A 17,499-nucleotide genomic window follows, 5' to 3' on the forward strand; every position below is an offset into this window, starting at 1 on the left:
GGATAGCCGCTCGCGCAGGGGTTGCGCCGACCAATGAGAGCACGCGCTAAGTTTTGGGGGTCAGCGTGCCTTCCTCGCTCGTCAGCTAAGTGCTTGCAGAAGCTCATCCATCCTCTAAGTCGCGACTCCATACCCGCACCTGGGACGCGCCCTTGCCCCACCACCAGGCCTCATTTCCACAATAACGATTGTAATGACCATATAGGCCATCACGCCTACACGTTCCTTTTCCAAATTTAATATTTGACACTGCAGCGACCTGCAAACGACCGAAGATAGTACCGCGCCATCGCCGAAACCAATGCGCCTGCCTTCCGCAACAGCGATCGCGCAACACACTGGATACCCACAACACTATTCGGCGCACCCTACGTGGGACTTGTAAAGGTGGAGGAGCGGCTGTAGGCTGCACATAACATCGCCATGGCGACTCACAACTTCGAGGCTATGGCCTCTAAGTTGGATGACCCAAACTCTGGTACGAAACAGCTGTGCCTGCGCTGAACGATTGCAGACAGGCGCGCATGTCATCAACAGAGAACAGAGGCTGACTGATGCAGATCTCAGAGCGAAAGGCACCCAGGCGATTGAGATACGGGACAACATTGAGAGCTACTGTCAAGGGCAGCAGTACAGCACATTCTTGAACCATCTGGTCCCTGTATTTCTCAAGATACTAGATGGCAACCCAGTCTTCATCTCGACATCGCCCGAACAGGTGAGCGCACACGTCGCGACAATTCTACAGCCTTCTGACTCAGAAACAGCGCATACGCAACTGCGTCCTCGAGATCTTGCACCGACTGCCGATGAACCCGACGGAAGCGATCGAACCGCATGCGGCTAAGATTGTAGACAAGCTCATGAGTCTTGTGAAGCTGGAAAACGAGGATAATGCGGTGCTATGCATGAAGACCATCATGGACTTCCAACGCCACCAGACCAAGGCTCTCGCTGATCGGGTTCAGCCTTTCCTGGATCTAATCCAGGAAATGTTCGAGACAATGGAGCAAGCAGTACACGACACATTTGACAGCAACACGACAGCCTCAGCCTCGCAGGGCGTCCCTTCCACACCCAACAACCACCAATTCTCCCAGTCGCCACGTCCGAGCTCACCAGCGACCGCTCTTACGTCCTCCGCAGGAGATATTGGGTCGGAACACCAACAAACTCGCATGTTGCTCAAGGGAATGCAGTCGTTCAAAGTCCTCGCCGAATGTCCGATAATAGTAGTATCTCTATTTCAGGCATACAGGAACTGTGTGAACAAGAACGTCAAACTTTTTGTACCGCTGATCAAGAACGTACTTTTGCTCCAGGCAAAACCGCAAGAGAAGGCGCATGAGGAGGCCAAGGCCCAGGGCAAGATCTTCACCGGCGTTAGCAAAGAGATCCGTAATCGTGCAGCCTTTGGCGACTTCATTACCGCCCAAGTCAAGACCATGAGCTTCCTGGCCTACTTGCTCAGAGTGTATGCGAATCAGCTAAACGACTTCCTTCCGACCCTCCCGGATATTGTGGTTCGATTGCTCAAGGACTGTCCACGGGAGAAATCTGGTGCACGGAAAGAGCTCTTGGTTGCTATCAGACATATCATCAACTTCAACTTCCGCAAGATCTTTCTGAAGAAGATTGACGAGCTCTTGGACGAAAGGACGCTGATTGGCGATGGTCTCACAGTGTACGAGACGATGCGACCGCTCGCCTACAGCATGTTGGCAGATCTGATACATCATCTGCGAGAATCGCTGTCGAAGGAGCAGATTCGACGCACAGTGGAGGTGTACACAAAGAATCTACACGACACATTCCCTGGAACTAGCTTCCAAACCATGAGCGCAAAGCTTCTTCTCAACATGGCTGAGTGCATCGCAAAGCTGGAACCCAAGGAGGATGCTCGGTACTTCTTGATCATGATACTGAACGCCATCGGCGATAAGTTCGCAGCGATGAACCGTCAGTACCACAACGCTGTTAAGCTCTCAGCGCAGTACAGCCAGCCGTCTATTGATGCCGTAGATGAGAACCACATGGCTGTTCAGGAAAATCCTCCGGATTGGGATGAGATTGACATCTCTAACGCGACGCCCATCAAGACATCGAACCCGCGAGACAGGAGCTCCGACCCAATCGCTGATAACAAATTCTTGTTCAAGAATCTGCTACATGGGCTCAAGAATCTCTTTTACCAGTTGCGAGCCTGCAATCCAGCCAAGATAAAGGACGAGATTGATCCGACAAACGCATCCGCGAACTGGCACGAAGTATCGTTTGGATACAATGCAGAAGAGGTGGAGGTCCTCATCAAGCTGTTCCGTGAAGGAGCGAAGGTATTCCGTTACTACGGCACCGACAAGGCTCCTGAAACCCAAGGCTTGTCACCAGGAGATTTCATGGGCAATCAGCACATGATGTCAAGTGGCAAAGAAGAGAAGGACCTCTTGGAGACGTTCGCAACTGTTTTCCACCACATTGATCCGGCTACGTTCCACGAAGTGTTTTCATCCGAGATACCCCATTTGTACGATATGATGTTCGATCACCCAGCGTTGCTCCACGTTCCACAGTTTCTTCTCGCTTCCGAGGCTACGTCACCCAGCTTTTCGGGCATGTTGTTACAGTTTCTCATGGACCGAATCGAAGAGGTCGGTACTGCCGATGTGAAGAAGTCTTCCATCCTACTCCGCCTCTTCAAGCTTTCCTTTATGGCTGTCACGCTCTTCTCTGCCCAGAACGAGCAAGTGCTTCTGCCACATGTCAGCAAGATCATAACAAAGTCGATTCAATTGTCAACCACAGCTGAGGAGCCTATGAACTACTTCCTGCTGCTTAGATCACTCTTCAGGAGTATCGGCGGTGGCAGATTTGAGCATCTATACAAGGAAATCCTCCCTTTGCTGGAAATGCTACTCGATGTGCTCAACAATCTCCTCTTGACGGCGCGCAAGCCTGCTGAAAGAGACCTTTTTGTCGAGCTATCTCTTACAGTCCCCGCGCGGCTCAGTAACCTCTTGCCACATCTCAGCTACTTGATGAGGCCGCTAGTCGTAGCCTTGCGAGCTGGGTCAGACCTTGTTGGTCAAGGGCTGCGTACTCTGGAGCTCTGTGTGGATAACCTCACCGCAGATTATCTAGATCCAATCATGGCACCAGTTATTGACGAGCTCATGGCTGCACTGTGGGAGCACCTAAAACCAAACCCATACAGCCACTTCCATGCTCATACCACGATGCGCATTCTCGGAAAGCTAGGAGGTCGCAACCGCAAGTTCATTACTGGCCCACCAGAGCTAGATTTCAAACCGTACTCTGACGATCAATCGTCCATCGACATCCGGCTCATCGGCTCTACTAAGGATCGCGCCTTTCCTGCCGCTGTAGGTATCGACACTGCTATTGCGAAGCTTCACGAGGTTCCGAAGACTCCAGCAGCAAAGAAGTCGGACACCTTCCACAAGCAGCAAGCTCTTCGTCTCATCACCGCGCACACTAAGCTGCTGGTCGGCTTCGACAGCTTGCCAGAAGACTTTGCTCAGCTAGTACGCCTGCAAGCGAACGACTTATGTGCGAAGAAGTTTGATGTTGGCTACGACATCCTCACTGCATCTGAGCGTGAGAAGTCCATCACGAAGAAAAGTGTGGAACAGGAAACACTCAAAAAGCTGCTGAAAGCGAGCATCTTTGCTGCTTCTATACCTGAGCTGAAGTTGGAGGCTGAGGCTCTGGTAAGTAACTTGGCAAAACATTTCACGCTTCTCGAGCTTGGAACGCAGTTCGCTACACTCAAACACAAGAACAAGCCGTTCGATGTGCATTCGGGAGAAGGACCTGTTGTCATCGAGAGCGATGTTGTGTCTGAAGCTATCGGCGAATCTCTGGCTTCAGAACATGGCGCAGTACGGGACGCTGCTGAACAGGCTATCCTCACAATGCGCGACGCTACGAAAGCAATCTTTGGAAACGACAGCTCGCTCGACAAGTTCGTGTTCTTCAACGAGCTCTCGAGTACCTTTTGTCACAACTGTCACGCCGATGATTGGTTCATGAAGTCCGGTGGAACCCGGGGTATTGAAATTATGATCAAGCAGTTGGGCCTTCCTCAGTCCTGGCTTGTACCCCGCCACTTCGAGCTCGTCCGGGCTCTCAATTTTGTCATGAAGGATATGCCTATTGATCTCGACTCAAAGACGCGCATACAAGCAGAAGGACTTATCCAGGACCTCATCAGGCGCTGCCACAAGAAGACGACTAAAGAAGAGTTCGACAAGGGTAACAACATCACTCTGAAGCTCTGCCAACAGCTTGTAGGCGACCTTTCGCATATGAACAAGAGTGTCCGAGATGCGACACAGAAGGCATTCCAGGTGTTGGCGGATGTGACGGAGTTGAGCGTTAGTGATCTTATCACACCGGTAAAGGACAGACTCATTCTTCCAATTTGGACGAAACCGCTGCGCGCACTACCCTTCAGCATTCAAATTGCCTACATCGACGCGATCACCTTCTGTTTGAAGCTCAAAAACAACATTCTCGAATTCAATGAACAACTTACGAGGTTGTTGATGGAGTCGCTGGCGCTAGCTGACGCAGAAGATGAGCACCTGGCTAGTAAACCTTTCGAGCAGCGGAACGCTGACCACATTGTCAATCTGCGAGTCGCATGTATCCGCCTCCTCTCCACCGCTCAAACCTTCCCCGAGTTCAGCACTACTCCACCGAACCAGACTTTCCTCCGCATCATCGCTGTCTTCTTCAAGTGTCTCTACTCAAAGTCGCCAGAGGTCATTGAGGCAGCCAACATTGGTCTATCGGGAGTGATTTCAGCGACCAACAAGCTGCCCAAAGACGTTCTCCAGAGTGGCCTCCGCCCTATCCTCGTCAACCTACAAGATCCAAGAAAGCTCTCTGTCGAGAATCTTGACGGGTTGGCACGATTGTTGAAGCTTCTCACAAACTACTTCAAGGTGGAAATCGGAACTCGGTTGCTTGATCATTTGAAGAGTATTGCCGATCAAAACAGTTTGCAGAAGATCTCATTCACGATGATTGAGCAGAATCCTAAGATGAAGATCGTAACGGGTATCTTCAACATCTTCCACTTGCTTCCAGCGGCCGCTGCCACATTCCTCAAACAGATCATTGAGAAGGTCATCGAATTGGAAACTGCACTTCGTAGGACGCACTACAGCCCATTCAGGGAGCCACTAATCAAGTACCTCTGCATGTATCCCAAAGAAGCCTGGGACTACTTCGCGCCTAACCTGAAAGACCAGACGCAGGGGCGCTTCTTCGCTCAGCTACTCGAGAACCCAGCAAGCGAAGTTCTTCGCAAGCAAGTCATGGAAGATGTCCCTGGCTTCTTGAGCGCCATGAACCCCGAAGGTAGCGACAAGGAGAAGTGTCAAGCGCAACTTAACGGTATCCACATCGCGTATGCGCTCAGCCAGTCTGAAGAGACGAGCAAGTGGCTTGTTTCCAACGAGGACTTGCGAAAAGGTCTCTTCGAGGCAGGCCGGAGCTTAGAGAAGAAGCTTAGGATAAACTCCCTTGACTCGGAGCTGCGTTTGGCAACGGAACAGGCTGGCGATCAAATCATGATCATCTTCACGACATACCTTAAGCAAGAGCCGAACAATCTGGACTTCTTTTTCGAGCTTGTTGATGCTGTCACATCTGAGGAGTTGAAGGCTTCGCCACGGCTGTTTGACTTCATCTACGAGCAGATCATCTCGAGCGAGTCTGTCGATTACTGGAAGACTATTGTGAACAAGTGTATCGACCTATACACTTCTCGCAACTCCTCCCAGAAGACGAAAACCTTCATCTTCCGTTACATTGTCAACCCCATCTTTGCCATGGATGTGAAACGCAATTGGGACAGCTTGTTCGGTCCGAAGGCCAAGGGTACGAAATTCATGGACAAGGCTATGACAGAAGCTATCCACAGCCGACTCTGGAAACCGCAGTCAACACTGGAGCTTTCTGAGGATACGGCGCAGCTTGGTGTTGACCACTCGCGAATGGAACTCCTCCAGCTCACCACGCTTCTTCTTAAGCACTACCCTGGCATGATCCAGGATGCTCGTAAAGATGTCATCAAGTTTGCCTGGAATTACATCAAGCTTGAAGATATCATCAACAAGTATGCGGCTTACGTACTTATCGCCTTTTTCATCGCTGCGTTTGACACACCTGTCAAGATTGCCGTGCAAGTCTATCAAGCCCTTTTAAAGGCACACCAGAACGAAGGTCGATCGTTGGTCATGCAAGCGCTTGAACTCATGGCTCCCGTCCTGAAGAAGCGCATGCCTTCAGTGCCCGGCGGTGACTCCAAGATGCCTCGCTGGATTCAGTACCCACGCAAGATCTTATCCGAGGAGAGCTCCAATCTGCAGCAGCTGATGAGCATTTTCAACTTCGTGGTCCGTCATCCCGATTTGTTCTACGAGGGCCGTGAACATTTGTCTTCGATCATTATTACAGCTCTGTCGAAGATTGCGCAACCTCCCAATCCCTCAACCGACGCCAAGAAGCTTGCATTGAACTTGATCAGCTTGATCAGGACGTGGGAGGAACGTACAGCAAGCGAAAGTGCAGGTACAGTTGATCGGTTATCCCAGTCGCCACAGGCATTGAAGAGGCGAGCAGATGGATCCGCTGTCAATACCAACTCCTCGCCGAGAGGCTTTGTTGCTGGGTCTGGCATTCGAATGATGCTCATCAAATATCTGATCCAATTCATAGCCTACTTGCCAGAACGCTTCCCGGTCGCTTCACCGAAACCCAAGGATACCACCACGATGGCTACCACATCACCTCAGTCGGCGGAGATCTGCAAGAAGGCTGTGCAGTTGTTGCACGACTTGCTTTCGCCACGACTATGGAACGACCTGGATCTGGACCTCATGCTTAGCAAGAAGATCGAAGAGATCCTTCTTACTGAGATGAAACAGGAGGATAAACCTGAGGTCTTCAGCACCCGCATGATCAACACGCTACAAATAGTCAAGGTCATTGTCAACGTCAAGCCGGATGACTGGGTGCTGCAACGTATACCACAATTCCAAAAGATATTAGAGAAGCCAATTCGATCCGAGAACCCAGACGTACAGGCCAGTTTGCACGCGACTGATGAGTCGGACGACGGCACAATGAAGCTGAAGCCTATCCTGAAGCGGCTTCTGGAGGTCATGCCCGAACCCGTGACCGACGACGAAGGCAACACCGAAGAGTCTCCATCAACTGAATTCGTCAGCTTCCTCGGCACCATTGCTACGGAGGCTCTCTCTAACAGCTCTTATGTTAGCGCCATCAATATCTTGTGGACTCTGTGCCAAAAGCGACCTGAAGAGATCGATCAACATATTCCATCGGTCATGAAGGCATTCCAAGGCAAAATGGCCAAGGATCACCTCGCCGGCAGCAGCGGCATTCCAGGACAGCCAGTACCACCTGCTATGCGCCCTGAAGGAGCCAACCCGCCTACTGACCCACGCGAGGTTGAGATTCAGACTGATCTCGTCCTCAAGACGGTCGACATCCTTGCTGCGCGCATGAACGAGCTGGGCGAAAACCGAAGACCCTATCTCAGTGTACTTGCTTCACTCGTAGAGCGATCCCAAACCAACTCTGTCTGTATGAAGGTACTGGACCTTGTCGAAGAATGGATCTTCCACTCTACCGAGCCTGTGCCGACACTCAAGGAGAAGACGGCAGTCTTAAGCAAGATGCTGCTCTTCGAACACCGGGCAGATACGTCGCTGCTGACCCGCTTCTTGGATCTCGTCATCCGCATCTACGAAGATCCCAAGATTACAAGGAGTGAACTTACAGTACGTATGGAGCATGCATTTTTGATCGGTACTCGAGCGCAGGATGTCGAGATGCGGAACCGATACATGACCATCTTCGACAAGAGCCTAAGTCGCACAGCAGCTAGTCGCCTAAGCTACGTGCTCGCGTCCCAGAACTGGGACACACTTTCTGACAGCTACTGGCTCAGCCAAGTCATTCACTTGATGTTTGGCTCTGTTGAGATGAACACGCCGGCACAGCTTCATTCCGAAGACTTTCGTCTTATGCAACCCACGGCTCTGTTCGGGTCGTACAGTAGAGACCCTAGGATTGCAGACGTCATAGTTGACGATGAACTGGAGAACCTTGTTAATGGCCATCGCCGTTTCTGCAACCAATTGGCCGACGTCAAGATCAAGGACATTTTCGAACCACTAGGGCATCTGCAACACACCGATAGCAACCTCGCACACGACATCTGGATTGCCTTCTTTCCGCTTGCCTGGACAGCGCTTACGAAGGACGATCAGAGCGATCTTGAGAAAGGTATGGCTGCACTGCTTACCAAAGACTACCACTCTCGTCAACTTGACAAGCGACCCAACTGTGTTGCCACCATGCTTGATGGTATCGTTCACGCTCGGCCACGAGTCAAGTTTCCGCCCCACATCATGAAGTACCTCGCTCAAACATACAACGCGTGGTACACTGCTGCTGTGTATATGGAAGACTCCGCTATCTCGCCTGTCGTCGATGTCGAGAAGCTACGCGAGAGCAATCTGGATGCTTTACTGGAAATATACAGTGGTTTACAAGAAGACGACTTGTTCTATGGAACATGGCGGCGACGTTGCCAGTTCATAGAGTCCAACGCTGCTCTATCCTACGAGCAATGTGGTATCTGGGACAAAGCACAGCAAATGTACGAGGCTGCGCAGATAAAGGCGCGCACCTCCGTCTTGCCCTTCAGTACTGGGGAGTACATGCTTTGGGAGGATCACTGGGTGATTTGCGCACAGAAGCTGCAGCAATGGGAAATCTTGAGTGACTTCGCCAAGCATGAGAACTTCAACGACCTCTACCTGGAGTCAACCTGGCGAGTATTCGATGCTTGGCAGAATGCTGAGACACGCGAGCAGCTCGATGCAACTATCAAGGCTGTCAGCGATGCGCCAACACCACGAAGAGTCTTCTTCCAGACCTTTATGTCTCTTCTCAAGCTTCACAACAAGCAGGAGTCGCAACCGGAGTTCCATCGATTGTGCGATGAGTCGATTCAGCTTTCAATCAGGAAATGGCACCAGCTTCCTAGGCGCATCACTCAGGCTCACATCCCACTGCTGCAACACTTCCAGCAGCTGGTCGAGCTTCACGACGCAAGCGTCATCTGCCAGAGTCTCGCGCAGACTACTCAAGTCAACCTTGACGTCAAGTCTCAAGAGTTGAAGTTGCTCCTCAGCACATGGCGTGACCGTTTACCAAACTTCTGGGACGATATCAATGCATGGCAAGATCTCGTGACCTGGCGACAGCACATCTTCCAGCTCATCAACGGCGTCTACCTTAACCTCCTTCCGCCAAACCAGAACAATGCCAGCGGCAATTCCTTTGCTTACCGAGGTTATCATGAGACGGCATGGATCATCAACCGATTTGCGCATGTGGCGCGCAAGCATAACTTGCCAGAAGTTTGCATCAACCAGCTTGGACGCATCTACACCCTTCCCAACATCGAGATTCAGGAAGCCTTCCTGAAGCTGCGCGAACAGGCCAAGTGTCACTACCAGATCAAAGCCGATCTCAATAGCGGGCTGGACGTGATTAACAACACCAATCTTAACTACTTCGGACCCAACCAAAAGGCCGAGTTCTACACGCTCAAGGGTATGTTCTTGGCCAAGTTGGGTCAGAAGAACGAAGCTGGTGAAGCATTTGGTACTGCCTTATACTTCGACATCAAGCTGCCTAAGGCTTGGGCGGAATGGGGTAGGTACAACGACATGTTATTCAAGGAGGAACCTCAGAACCTGGAGAGGGCTGAGGCGGCACTCAGCTGCTACCTTGAAGCAGCGAGTCAATTCAAGAACGCAAAGTCAAGGAAATTGTTGGGACGTGTGTTGTGGTTACTCAGCTTGGACAACCCGGAGAGGAAGTTGGCGGAGAAATTCGAAGAGTTCAAGGGTGACACTCCGGCGTGGTATTGGATAACTTACATTCCGCAGTTGTTGAACAGTCTCTCACGACAAGAAGCCCCCATCGCTAGATCCATTCTCGGCAAGCTGGCGAAGACTTACCCACAGGCGCTTTACTGTCATCTCCGGACAACGCGGGAAGACATGGCGGTCCTCAAGAAGACGCACGAGCAGAAGGAGGCGAAAGAGAAGGCCGCGAAGGCTAAACAACAACAGGGACAGGCATCGCCAGCACCGAAGCAGGCTTCACCAGATACCAGGCCCGGTTCCAGCACAGGTAGCCGACCAACGACTGCAGGTGCTGACATCAAATCTGCTGCGAATGGCACACCGAATGGTACAGTGAAGACAGAAACCGCCACGCAAGATGGCGCACCCGCCCCTAGCGAGGCTGCGCCAGCGCCAAAGAAGCCCTGGGACCACGTCGAGGAGATCAGCGCTATCCTCAAGACAGCGTTCCCTCTCCTCGCTCTTAGTATGGAGACGATGCTGGATCAGATTCAGAAGAACTTCAAGTGCCCTCCAGATGAAGATGCCTATCGACTCATCGTTGCTCTGCTCAATGATGGTTTGTCCTACGTCGGCCGCCAACCAAATCTCTACGCAAGAGAGATCAAGTTGCCAGCATCAACTGAGGCTAACATCACACGTTTCGCTGAGTCAGTTCTTCCGCCTCACATCCGCAAGGCATTCGAGAAAGACTTCGTCACCAACAAGCCGACGATGTACGAGTACATCCAGAAGTTGCGCACTTGGCGAAATCGCTTTGAGGAGAGGCTTGATCGCAGGAAGCTCACAGTCCCGCTCGAACAGTACACGCATCAACTCAGCGAGTTCCGCTTCCTCAAGTTCGACGATGTTGAAGTGCCCGGGCAGTATCTGCAACATCGCGATAAGAACTCCGACTTTGTACGCATTGAGCGCTTCCTCCCTGATGTGGAGCTGGTTCGCGGTGTTGGTATTTGCCATCGTCGCCTCAGGATTCGTGGCCACGACGGAAGCGTGCACCCGTTCGCTATTCAGTTCCCCGCTGCTAGAAGCTCGAGACGTGAGGAGCGTATCTTGCAGTTGTTCCGCATCTTCAACGGTATCCTGGCTAAACGCAAGGAGAGTCGGAGGAGAAATCTCCAGTTCCATCTCCCACTCATGGTACCAATCACGCCTAGCGTGCGCATGGTACAAGATGATGCGTCTTACATCAACATGCAAGGCATCTACGAGGATTATTGCCGCAAGAACGGTATCAACAAGGATGAGCCAGTGCTTTTCAGCATTGAGAAGCTGAGAGCACTCCAGCCAGTAAGTTGTTCTTTATATACACCGGCCGACTACTTGTCTCTAACTCAAACCCAACAGAAGAATCTGGATCATGCCAACAGCATTCGCCTCGAGACCTTCGCTGCCGTACAGGAGAAGTACGTGCCACCGACCGTTATACAAGACTACTTCCGCGCTACCTTCCCTACTTTCGCCGACTTCTGGCTCTTCCGCCGTACCTTCAGCTACCAACTCGCTGCATTGACATTCATGACTTACGTTATGCACATGAACACGCGCTTCCCACAGAAGATCAGCGTCTCACGATCCAGCGGCCGCATCTGGGGCTCCGAGCTCATCCCCAGCATGGCAGTCGGAAAGCCTATATTGCACAACTCTGAACCCGTTCCATTCCGTCTGACACCCAACCTACAAACTCTCATGGGTCCGCTGAACCTCGAGGGCATCTTCGCGCCTAGCGTCATGACCGTGGCACGCTGTTTGATCGAACCAGAAGGCGAGCTGGAGATGCAACTCAGTATCTTCATGCGCGATGAAATGAACCACTGGTTTACGTCGCAGCACAAGGCCAGCCAACTTACGCCAGAGGTGCTAAGGGAAAGCGTGCAGAGCAATAGCGATCTTGTGGTCAAGAGGGCTAGTGCAATTGGTAGTCTGCCTACGGGTGCTAACCTACCGGCTAACCAGACGGTTGTGGATCTTGTGGCTGTTGCGGTGCATCCGGCTAAGTTGAGTCAGTGTGATCCACTTTGGATGGGCTACTTGTAATCGGGTTAAGGTGACTGGATCTTTAGAAAGGTGTATGGTGTTTAAGGGCAAAAAGGATATGTTCAACTACTTAGTGCATGGCGTGGTGGTAAAAAAGAGCATTGGCGCAGTGAGGAGTTCGGGAATGCCTATCAGATTTTGTATTCTTCTGCAAGGCGTTGGTACGATACAAGGATAGTTCTTACTCTGTTAGGACCATCTTTTTCATTTAGTTCTTCTAGGTATGCTTTATGGTGCATCATAGAAGGATTGTCGTGTTACGCTAGCAGGTATCTTGTATCAAATAATACTGAGTTATCAAAAACTTTCATTAGTTTGTGGACTCGCTATGTGATCCTGCAGTAGGTTTTCGATCTTGTCGCCTAGTCTAGCTCCATGCATGTGCTATGCGGCGTGTTATAAGGATGCAGAGCGAGGCTGACTTGAGATGGAATGTATCCCACTATCATGACTGAACTCTTTCCATCTGCACTTTACTGATTCTGTGTTCCCAGTCCACGTTTTGTACCATGTCAGAGTCTGGCAGCCCCTTTCGACAACGCGGAGCGTGATCGCTATCACAACGCTGGTCACAGCCCTCGCATTCACCTTGCAATACTATGCAAAAGTCCTGTATCAAGATGATCTAGCTGGTGAGGACCTCTTGGCTCGCATGATCGATAGTTTGCTCGACGTCGACGCTATACAGTCTGCTCTGCGGCGCTTTGCAGAAACGAGCCAGCACCCCAAGAAGGGTGAAGGGTTTGATAATGAGAAGATCACTAAGGTATCAAAGAAAGCGGAGCAGATGAGCCAGATAGGCATGTGATGTTTGACAGAGTGGAGAGGTGTTCACTCCGAGTGGAAAGCGAGAGAGAGTCCAGAAAGAAGCGTCATGAAATACTTACGCGCGCTAAAGTCCAAGATAGTGGGAGCAGTGGAGGCTTCGTTGTAGAAGCGGAGAAGTATCAGACCACCAGCCGCCATGATGCTGTACTGTGTCGCATGCGTTCTGCTGTTTATCCCCTACGTGATGATTCTATCTATTGGGTGGATGTAATTCGCAGCAATTCTATGTGCTCATCTGGACCTTCCAGAGCCAATTTGGGTTGGGGGTAGCGAAGAAGCAGGCTGGTATGGCGAAAAAAACAGAGAAGCAAGATGCCGCAACCAGCGAGCTGCGCTCGAAGTTGATGCTCCAGTAAGTTTACCACTCTGCCATCACCAGCTATCAAATAGACTGACTAGCGCCACCAGGCAGCTTTTACATTCCCAAGAATCAATTGAAGGTTCGTCTTGAGAATTCAAACAGTCTCGCAATAACCTGATCAAACTCATCTTCGGTCAAAAGAAAGGACATGATGAGAACAGCAAGACAAAGGCGGTTACGCGACAGCGCGTTGTTCTACAGGTGGAGCAGCGGATGAGTGTATAGTCCATTTGGCCAAAGTCCATATCATTTTTCAAAAGACAAAAATGAGGCGGGCGATGCGACATGAATCCTGAGTGACCGGTGTTGAGTTCCGATGAACGGACGTGTCAATTGCTCCCGCGATGGGATGCGATCTGTTTGTTCCCGATCAGCTCCGGAGATTCCGAGATCAACCCGCGTCACGCGTTTCGGCGTAGCTCTTTCCCCTATCAGCCATCCGCACCCATCTTTCGCGAAACGCATCATGTCAGCACACTTAAGTCCGCTGTTTTCGACGTCTCTTCGGAGTAATATGCCACGATAGGGACCCGTTGGAGGGCCCCAGCGCACATCGCTCCTTCATAACGACTTATGAAACATGTTTCCACGAATCCTTTCGTAGCTCACGGCATCGGCATCGTCCCGCACCTGTTCATCTCCACGAACACTCAACTGACAGCAGTCTACGCATCGATCGGGGAAGGCGGCCTCGATTTTTGCGCCACAGAGGTTCGAGGCGCATACGTTGAAACTCGACTGGGTCAAGCATTATGACAAGCATTACCGACATGACGGTAATCGGCTCGCTGCTTCAAGCTTGTACGCGATAGATGAAGTGACGCGCGCCTTAGCATTCTTTTGTGAACGTCGGAGAATTCACCGGCGCTCTGCATAGGAAAAAAGAAATTCTCTGCGGGCTACCTACAGGGTCTTGTAGATCACAGGAAAGGAATCACGAAGCAATGATCCACGTCGCAATCGTTGGGTTTCCTGGGGATGCAATATAGGGGCCCGTCATGCCTGTGGACCCACTCGGAACTTGAGATTAGTTTGGATCTCCACCTAGGATTTGCAGTTGGTCTTTGTGTCTAGGCTTGCCGTACGCGTATATCTCAAGCTCTGCTCTCAGCTCCAAGCTCCTCTAGGTTCCTCATCTCTCGAAAGCCGTTCTTTCGCTGTCGCTCTTTACTATTCCAGTCACTCGTTCCTTGCTGAGCAGGTTTTTTTCCTTTCAGAATGCATTTTTCGCAATTCCTTCTCGCAGCCGCGGCCATTGCACCAGCGTTCGGTCAGTTATCGGGCAAGGTCGGACCTCTGACTACACACGCTGCCAAAACCGCTAAGAAGACTTGTAATGTCATGAACTACGGTGCGAAGGCGGACAAGTCAACAGATCTTGGTCCAGCACTTCTTAAGGCATTCACGGCTTGCAAGACAGGTGGTACCGTCATTGTTCCTTCCGGAGACTATGCCTTGAAGACATGGGTTACTTTTGAAGGTGGCAAGGCATGGGCACTTCAGCTTGACGGCATCATCTATCGCACAGGTACTGAGGCTGGTAACATGCTGTTCGTTAGAAATGCAAACGATTTCGAGATGTTTAGCAGCACCGGCAGGGGTGCTATTCAAGGTATATCACTTCATATGTAAACCTACTTTTCTATAGTACTAATTCGATTGTAGGTAACGGCTACCAGGACCACAAGAACGGCAAGCGGAACGGCGCTCGTCTTCTCCGCATCGAGAAGTCAAACAATTTCTCCGTCCACGTAAGAGATGTCCCTATATGAATTGTATCTAAGATGCATACTGACCTGGTATACCCGTACCTTAGGACATCATTCTGGTCGATGCTCCCATGTTCCACTTCGTCATCAACACTTGCACGAATGGTGAAGCATACAACATGGCTATCCGCGGAGGTGACTGGGGCGGTCTTGACGGTGTGGATGTTACTGGTACCAATCTCTGGTGAGTATCCATGTACCAACTGTATGTGAGACAAGCACTAACTTCGTAACTCAAAATCTAGGGTCCATGACGTGAGTATTGCAACAAGTTTCGCATGATATTATATTACTAACCAGAGCTACAGATCATGGTAACCAACAAGGACGAGTGTGTCACTGTAAAGTCACCTTCCAAGAACGTCCTGATCGAGAACATCTACTGTAACTGGAGTGGCGGCTGCGCTATGGGATCGCTTGGCGCCGATACTGCCATCTCTTCCATCGTCTACAAGAACATCTACACATGGAAGTCTAACCAGATGATGATGGTCAAGTCAAACGGTGGCAGCGGTTACGTCGAAGACGTCGTTTTCGAGAACTTTATCGGTCACGGTAACGCATGGTCTCTCGATATCGACCAGAAGTGGGCTTCGATGAGCGCTATTGCCGGCAATGGTGTACAGCTCAGCAACATGACTTTCAAGAACTGGAAAGGCACGGTCGAATACGGATTGAACCGTGGGCCTGTCAAGGTGGCCTGCGCAGACAAGGTAAGTGGGGACTATACGGATTGTATGTGTGACATCACTAACTTCGTACCTCCGCATCTGCAGGCACCTTGCACGGATATCAACATCCAAGATCTCGCTATGTGGACTGAAAAGGGCAATCACAACATCTACCAATGCCAGAACGGCTACGGCAGTGGTTTCTGCTTGAAGAAGGGAACTGGACCGTCGTATGCAGCGACTACCAGCACTCAAACTGCTGCACCTACCGGCTACTCTGCACCTACAATGAAGGAGAATCTCAAGACGGCCTTCGGTACTGCTAGCCCTATCCCTATTCCGACCATGCCGGCGAGCTTCTACCCGAACACACCGCCAATCACAAAACTTGCTGGTCAGTGAGTACGCATCGCCAGGCGCCTAACACTCGTCATTCCTGACCCAATCTTCCTGTACATATTCACTTCTCGCCCAGTATATATTTTCTAAAACATCCTTACCTTGAAGTTCAGATTCAGAGCGAGCTCTGAGAATTTATCAACTATACTATTAATTTTCACTCACGCCTATGGCTAGGCACCAACGTATCCAGCCTGTGTCTCCTTATGACGAAGAGTTCAATGACACCAACTCTCAGCATCCGTTTTCGCCGCATTCCCTTAAATCCTATCTCATTCCATTACAAGACATGGTAGCTTACTCGATCTTGATCTCCTTGTCAGGCTCAGACATGGACGTTTCCTTCTTTGACAAGCGTTCGGTTTGCCTACTTTCAAACAGGAACAAGAAGAGGAAGAACAGCAGCACCGTACACAAGGGAAAGACTGAATATGTATAGAGATAACAAGCTTTACCTTGCAGCTTACAATAGCTCCTAACAAAAAACCTTATAAAGACTAATAGTATTGTAGACTTCTAGATTTCTATTTAATATCTACATTAATCTTAATACGCTTTATTGTAGTAGGAAGAAGTACCCTGCTCTAAGAAGATGTGGAGTTTCTCTCTTTGATGTAGTGGCAGTCTCTTGAGGACAACTCCGATAATGTGGCTGGACTTCCGGCTAGTGGGTGCTCGATCGCTGCTGAAGGAGGAGTTGTTCTGAAGGAGCTGAGGCGAGCAGTGGACGAGAGTACAGCCGTTGAACAGTCGACTAATGGCAATTCCACGGCCGACAAAGTTTGGTTCTCCGATGGTTGCTCCGAGCCTCCGAGGACTGGGATGCTCAGACTGGACCGCGCCAGGGTGATGGCCGAGCCAGCGCCAAGGCGTGGGATAATGGGCCCATCTCTTGCGTGCTTGTCTGAATCGTGGTACAGGTGGGGTTAGTCGACCGGTTATCCACTTGTAGCCGATTGAAGGCATTTTGGCTGTGAGCATGATCTAATATCTGTGTAATCACGTAGCGTCTTTCATGTCCTTAATGTGAGTTATTGTGCTCACAGCGCACAGAATCTCTTCACGATGATTTTGTCATGGAGTGATGGGCAAGATACAAGCACAATGATAGGCGCGATTTAGCGGGCGACTAGAATCTTCCGTATGAGGATGGAAGGTGTGGAGTAAAGCGGAAGCTGGTGCAGGGCCAGAAGTGATTGTTGAGTCTCGTGACCCGCATCTGAGGCTCGGCGCTGCAGTCAAGCCACCGGTGGCAGATAAGAGCGAGAAGAGGCTGACACTCGACCCATTTCGGTGGGGATACCCAAGGGAAAATACGCCTTGACATGTTGGTGACAAGCTTCAGCCGTTAGCATGCGGCGTGACGCGAAATCAGCAAGCTGCACGGATAGACGTTAGGCGCCTCGAGCGATACGAAGGAATCAGGGCTTGGCGAA

At 50.8% G+C, this 17,499-nt stretch overlaps 3 protein-coding genes across 3 annotated transcripts; 2 read left to right on the forward strand and 1 right to left on the reverse strand.

Moving 5' to 3' along the window:
- The first annotated feature begins 106 nt into the window (after positions 1-106).
- CC77DRAFT_958609 (hypothetical protein) lies at positions 107-12,330 on the forward strand. The gene is made up of 4 exons (XM_018535550.1): positions 107-478; positions 561-718; positions 768-11,288; positions 11,346-12,330. Exons 1-4 carry the CDS (start codon positions 424-426, stop codon positions 12,033-12,035), a joined length of 11,424 nt encoding a protein of 3,807 aa, XP_018387864.1. The 5' UTR covers positions 107-423; the 3' UTR covers positions 12,036-12,330.
- A 1,881-nt stretch (positions 12,331-14,211) lies between these two features.
- CC77DRAFT_730209 (rhamnogalacturonase) lies at positions 14,212-16,149 on the forward strand. Its single transcript, XM_018532956.1, has 6 exons — positions 14,212-14,836; positions 14,890-14,975; positions 15,041-15,177; positions 15,239-15,248; positions 15,302-15,706; positions 15,770-16,149. The coding sequence occupies exons 1-6, from the start codon at positions 14,443-14,445 to the stop codon at positions 16,064-16,066; spliced, it is 1,329 nt and encodes a 442-aa protein (XP_018387865.1). The 5' UTR covers positions 14,212-14,442; the 3' UTR covers positions 16,067-16,149.
- Positions 16,150-16,558: 409 nt separating this feature from the next.
- On the reverse strand, positions 16,559-17,280 carry CC77DRAFT_730211 (hypothetical protein). Its single transcript, XM_018532957.1, has one exon. It carries the CDS (start codon positions 17,042-17,044, stop codon positions 16,610-16,612), a length of 435 nt encoding a protein of 144 aa, XP_018387866.1. The 5' UTR covers positions 17,045-17,280; the 3' UTR covers positions 16,559-16,609.
- Between the last annotated feature and the right edge of the window lie 219 nt (positions 17,281-17,499).

The sequence above is a fragment of the Alternaria alternata genome (genome assembly GCF_001642055.1).
Source record: "Alternaria alternata strain SRC1lrK2f unplaced genomic scaffold CC77scaffold_6, whole genome shotgun sequence".
In the NCBI taxonomy this organism is placed as follows: Eukaryota; Fungi; Ascomycota; class Dothideomycetes; order Pleosporales; family Pleosporaceae; genus Alternaria; species Alternaria alternata.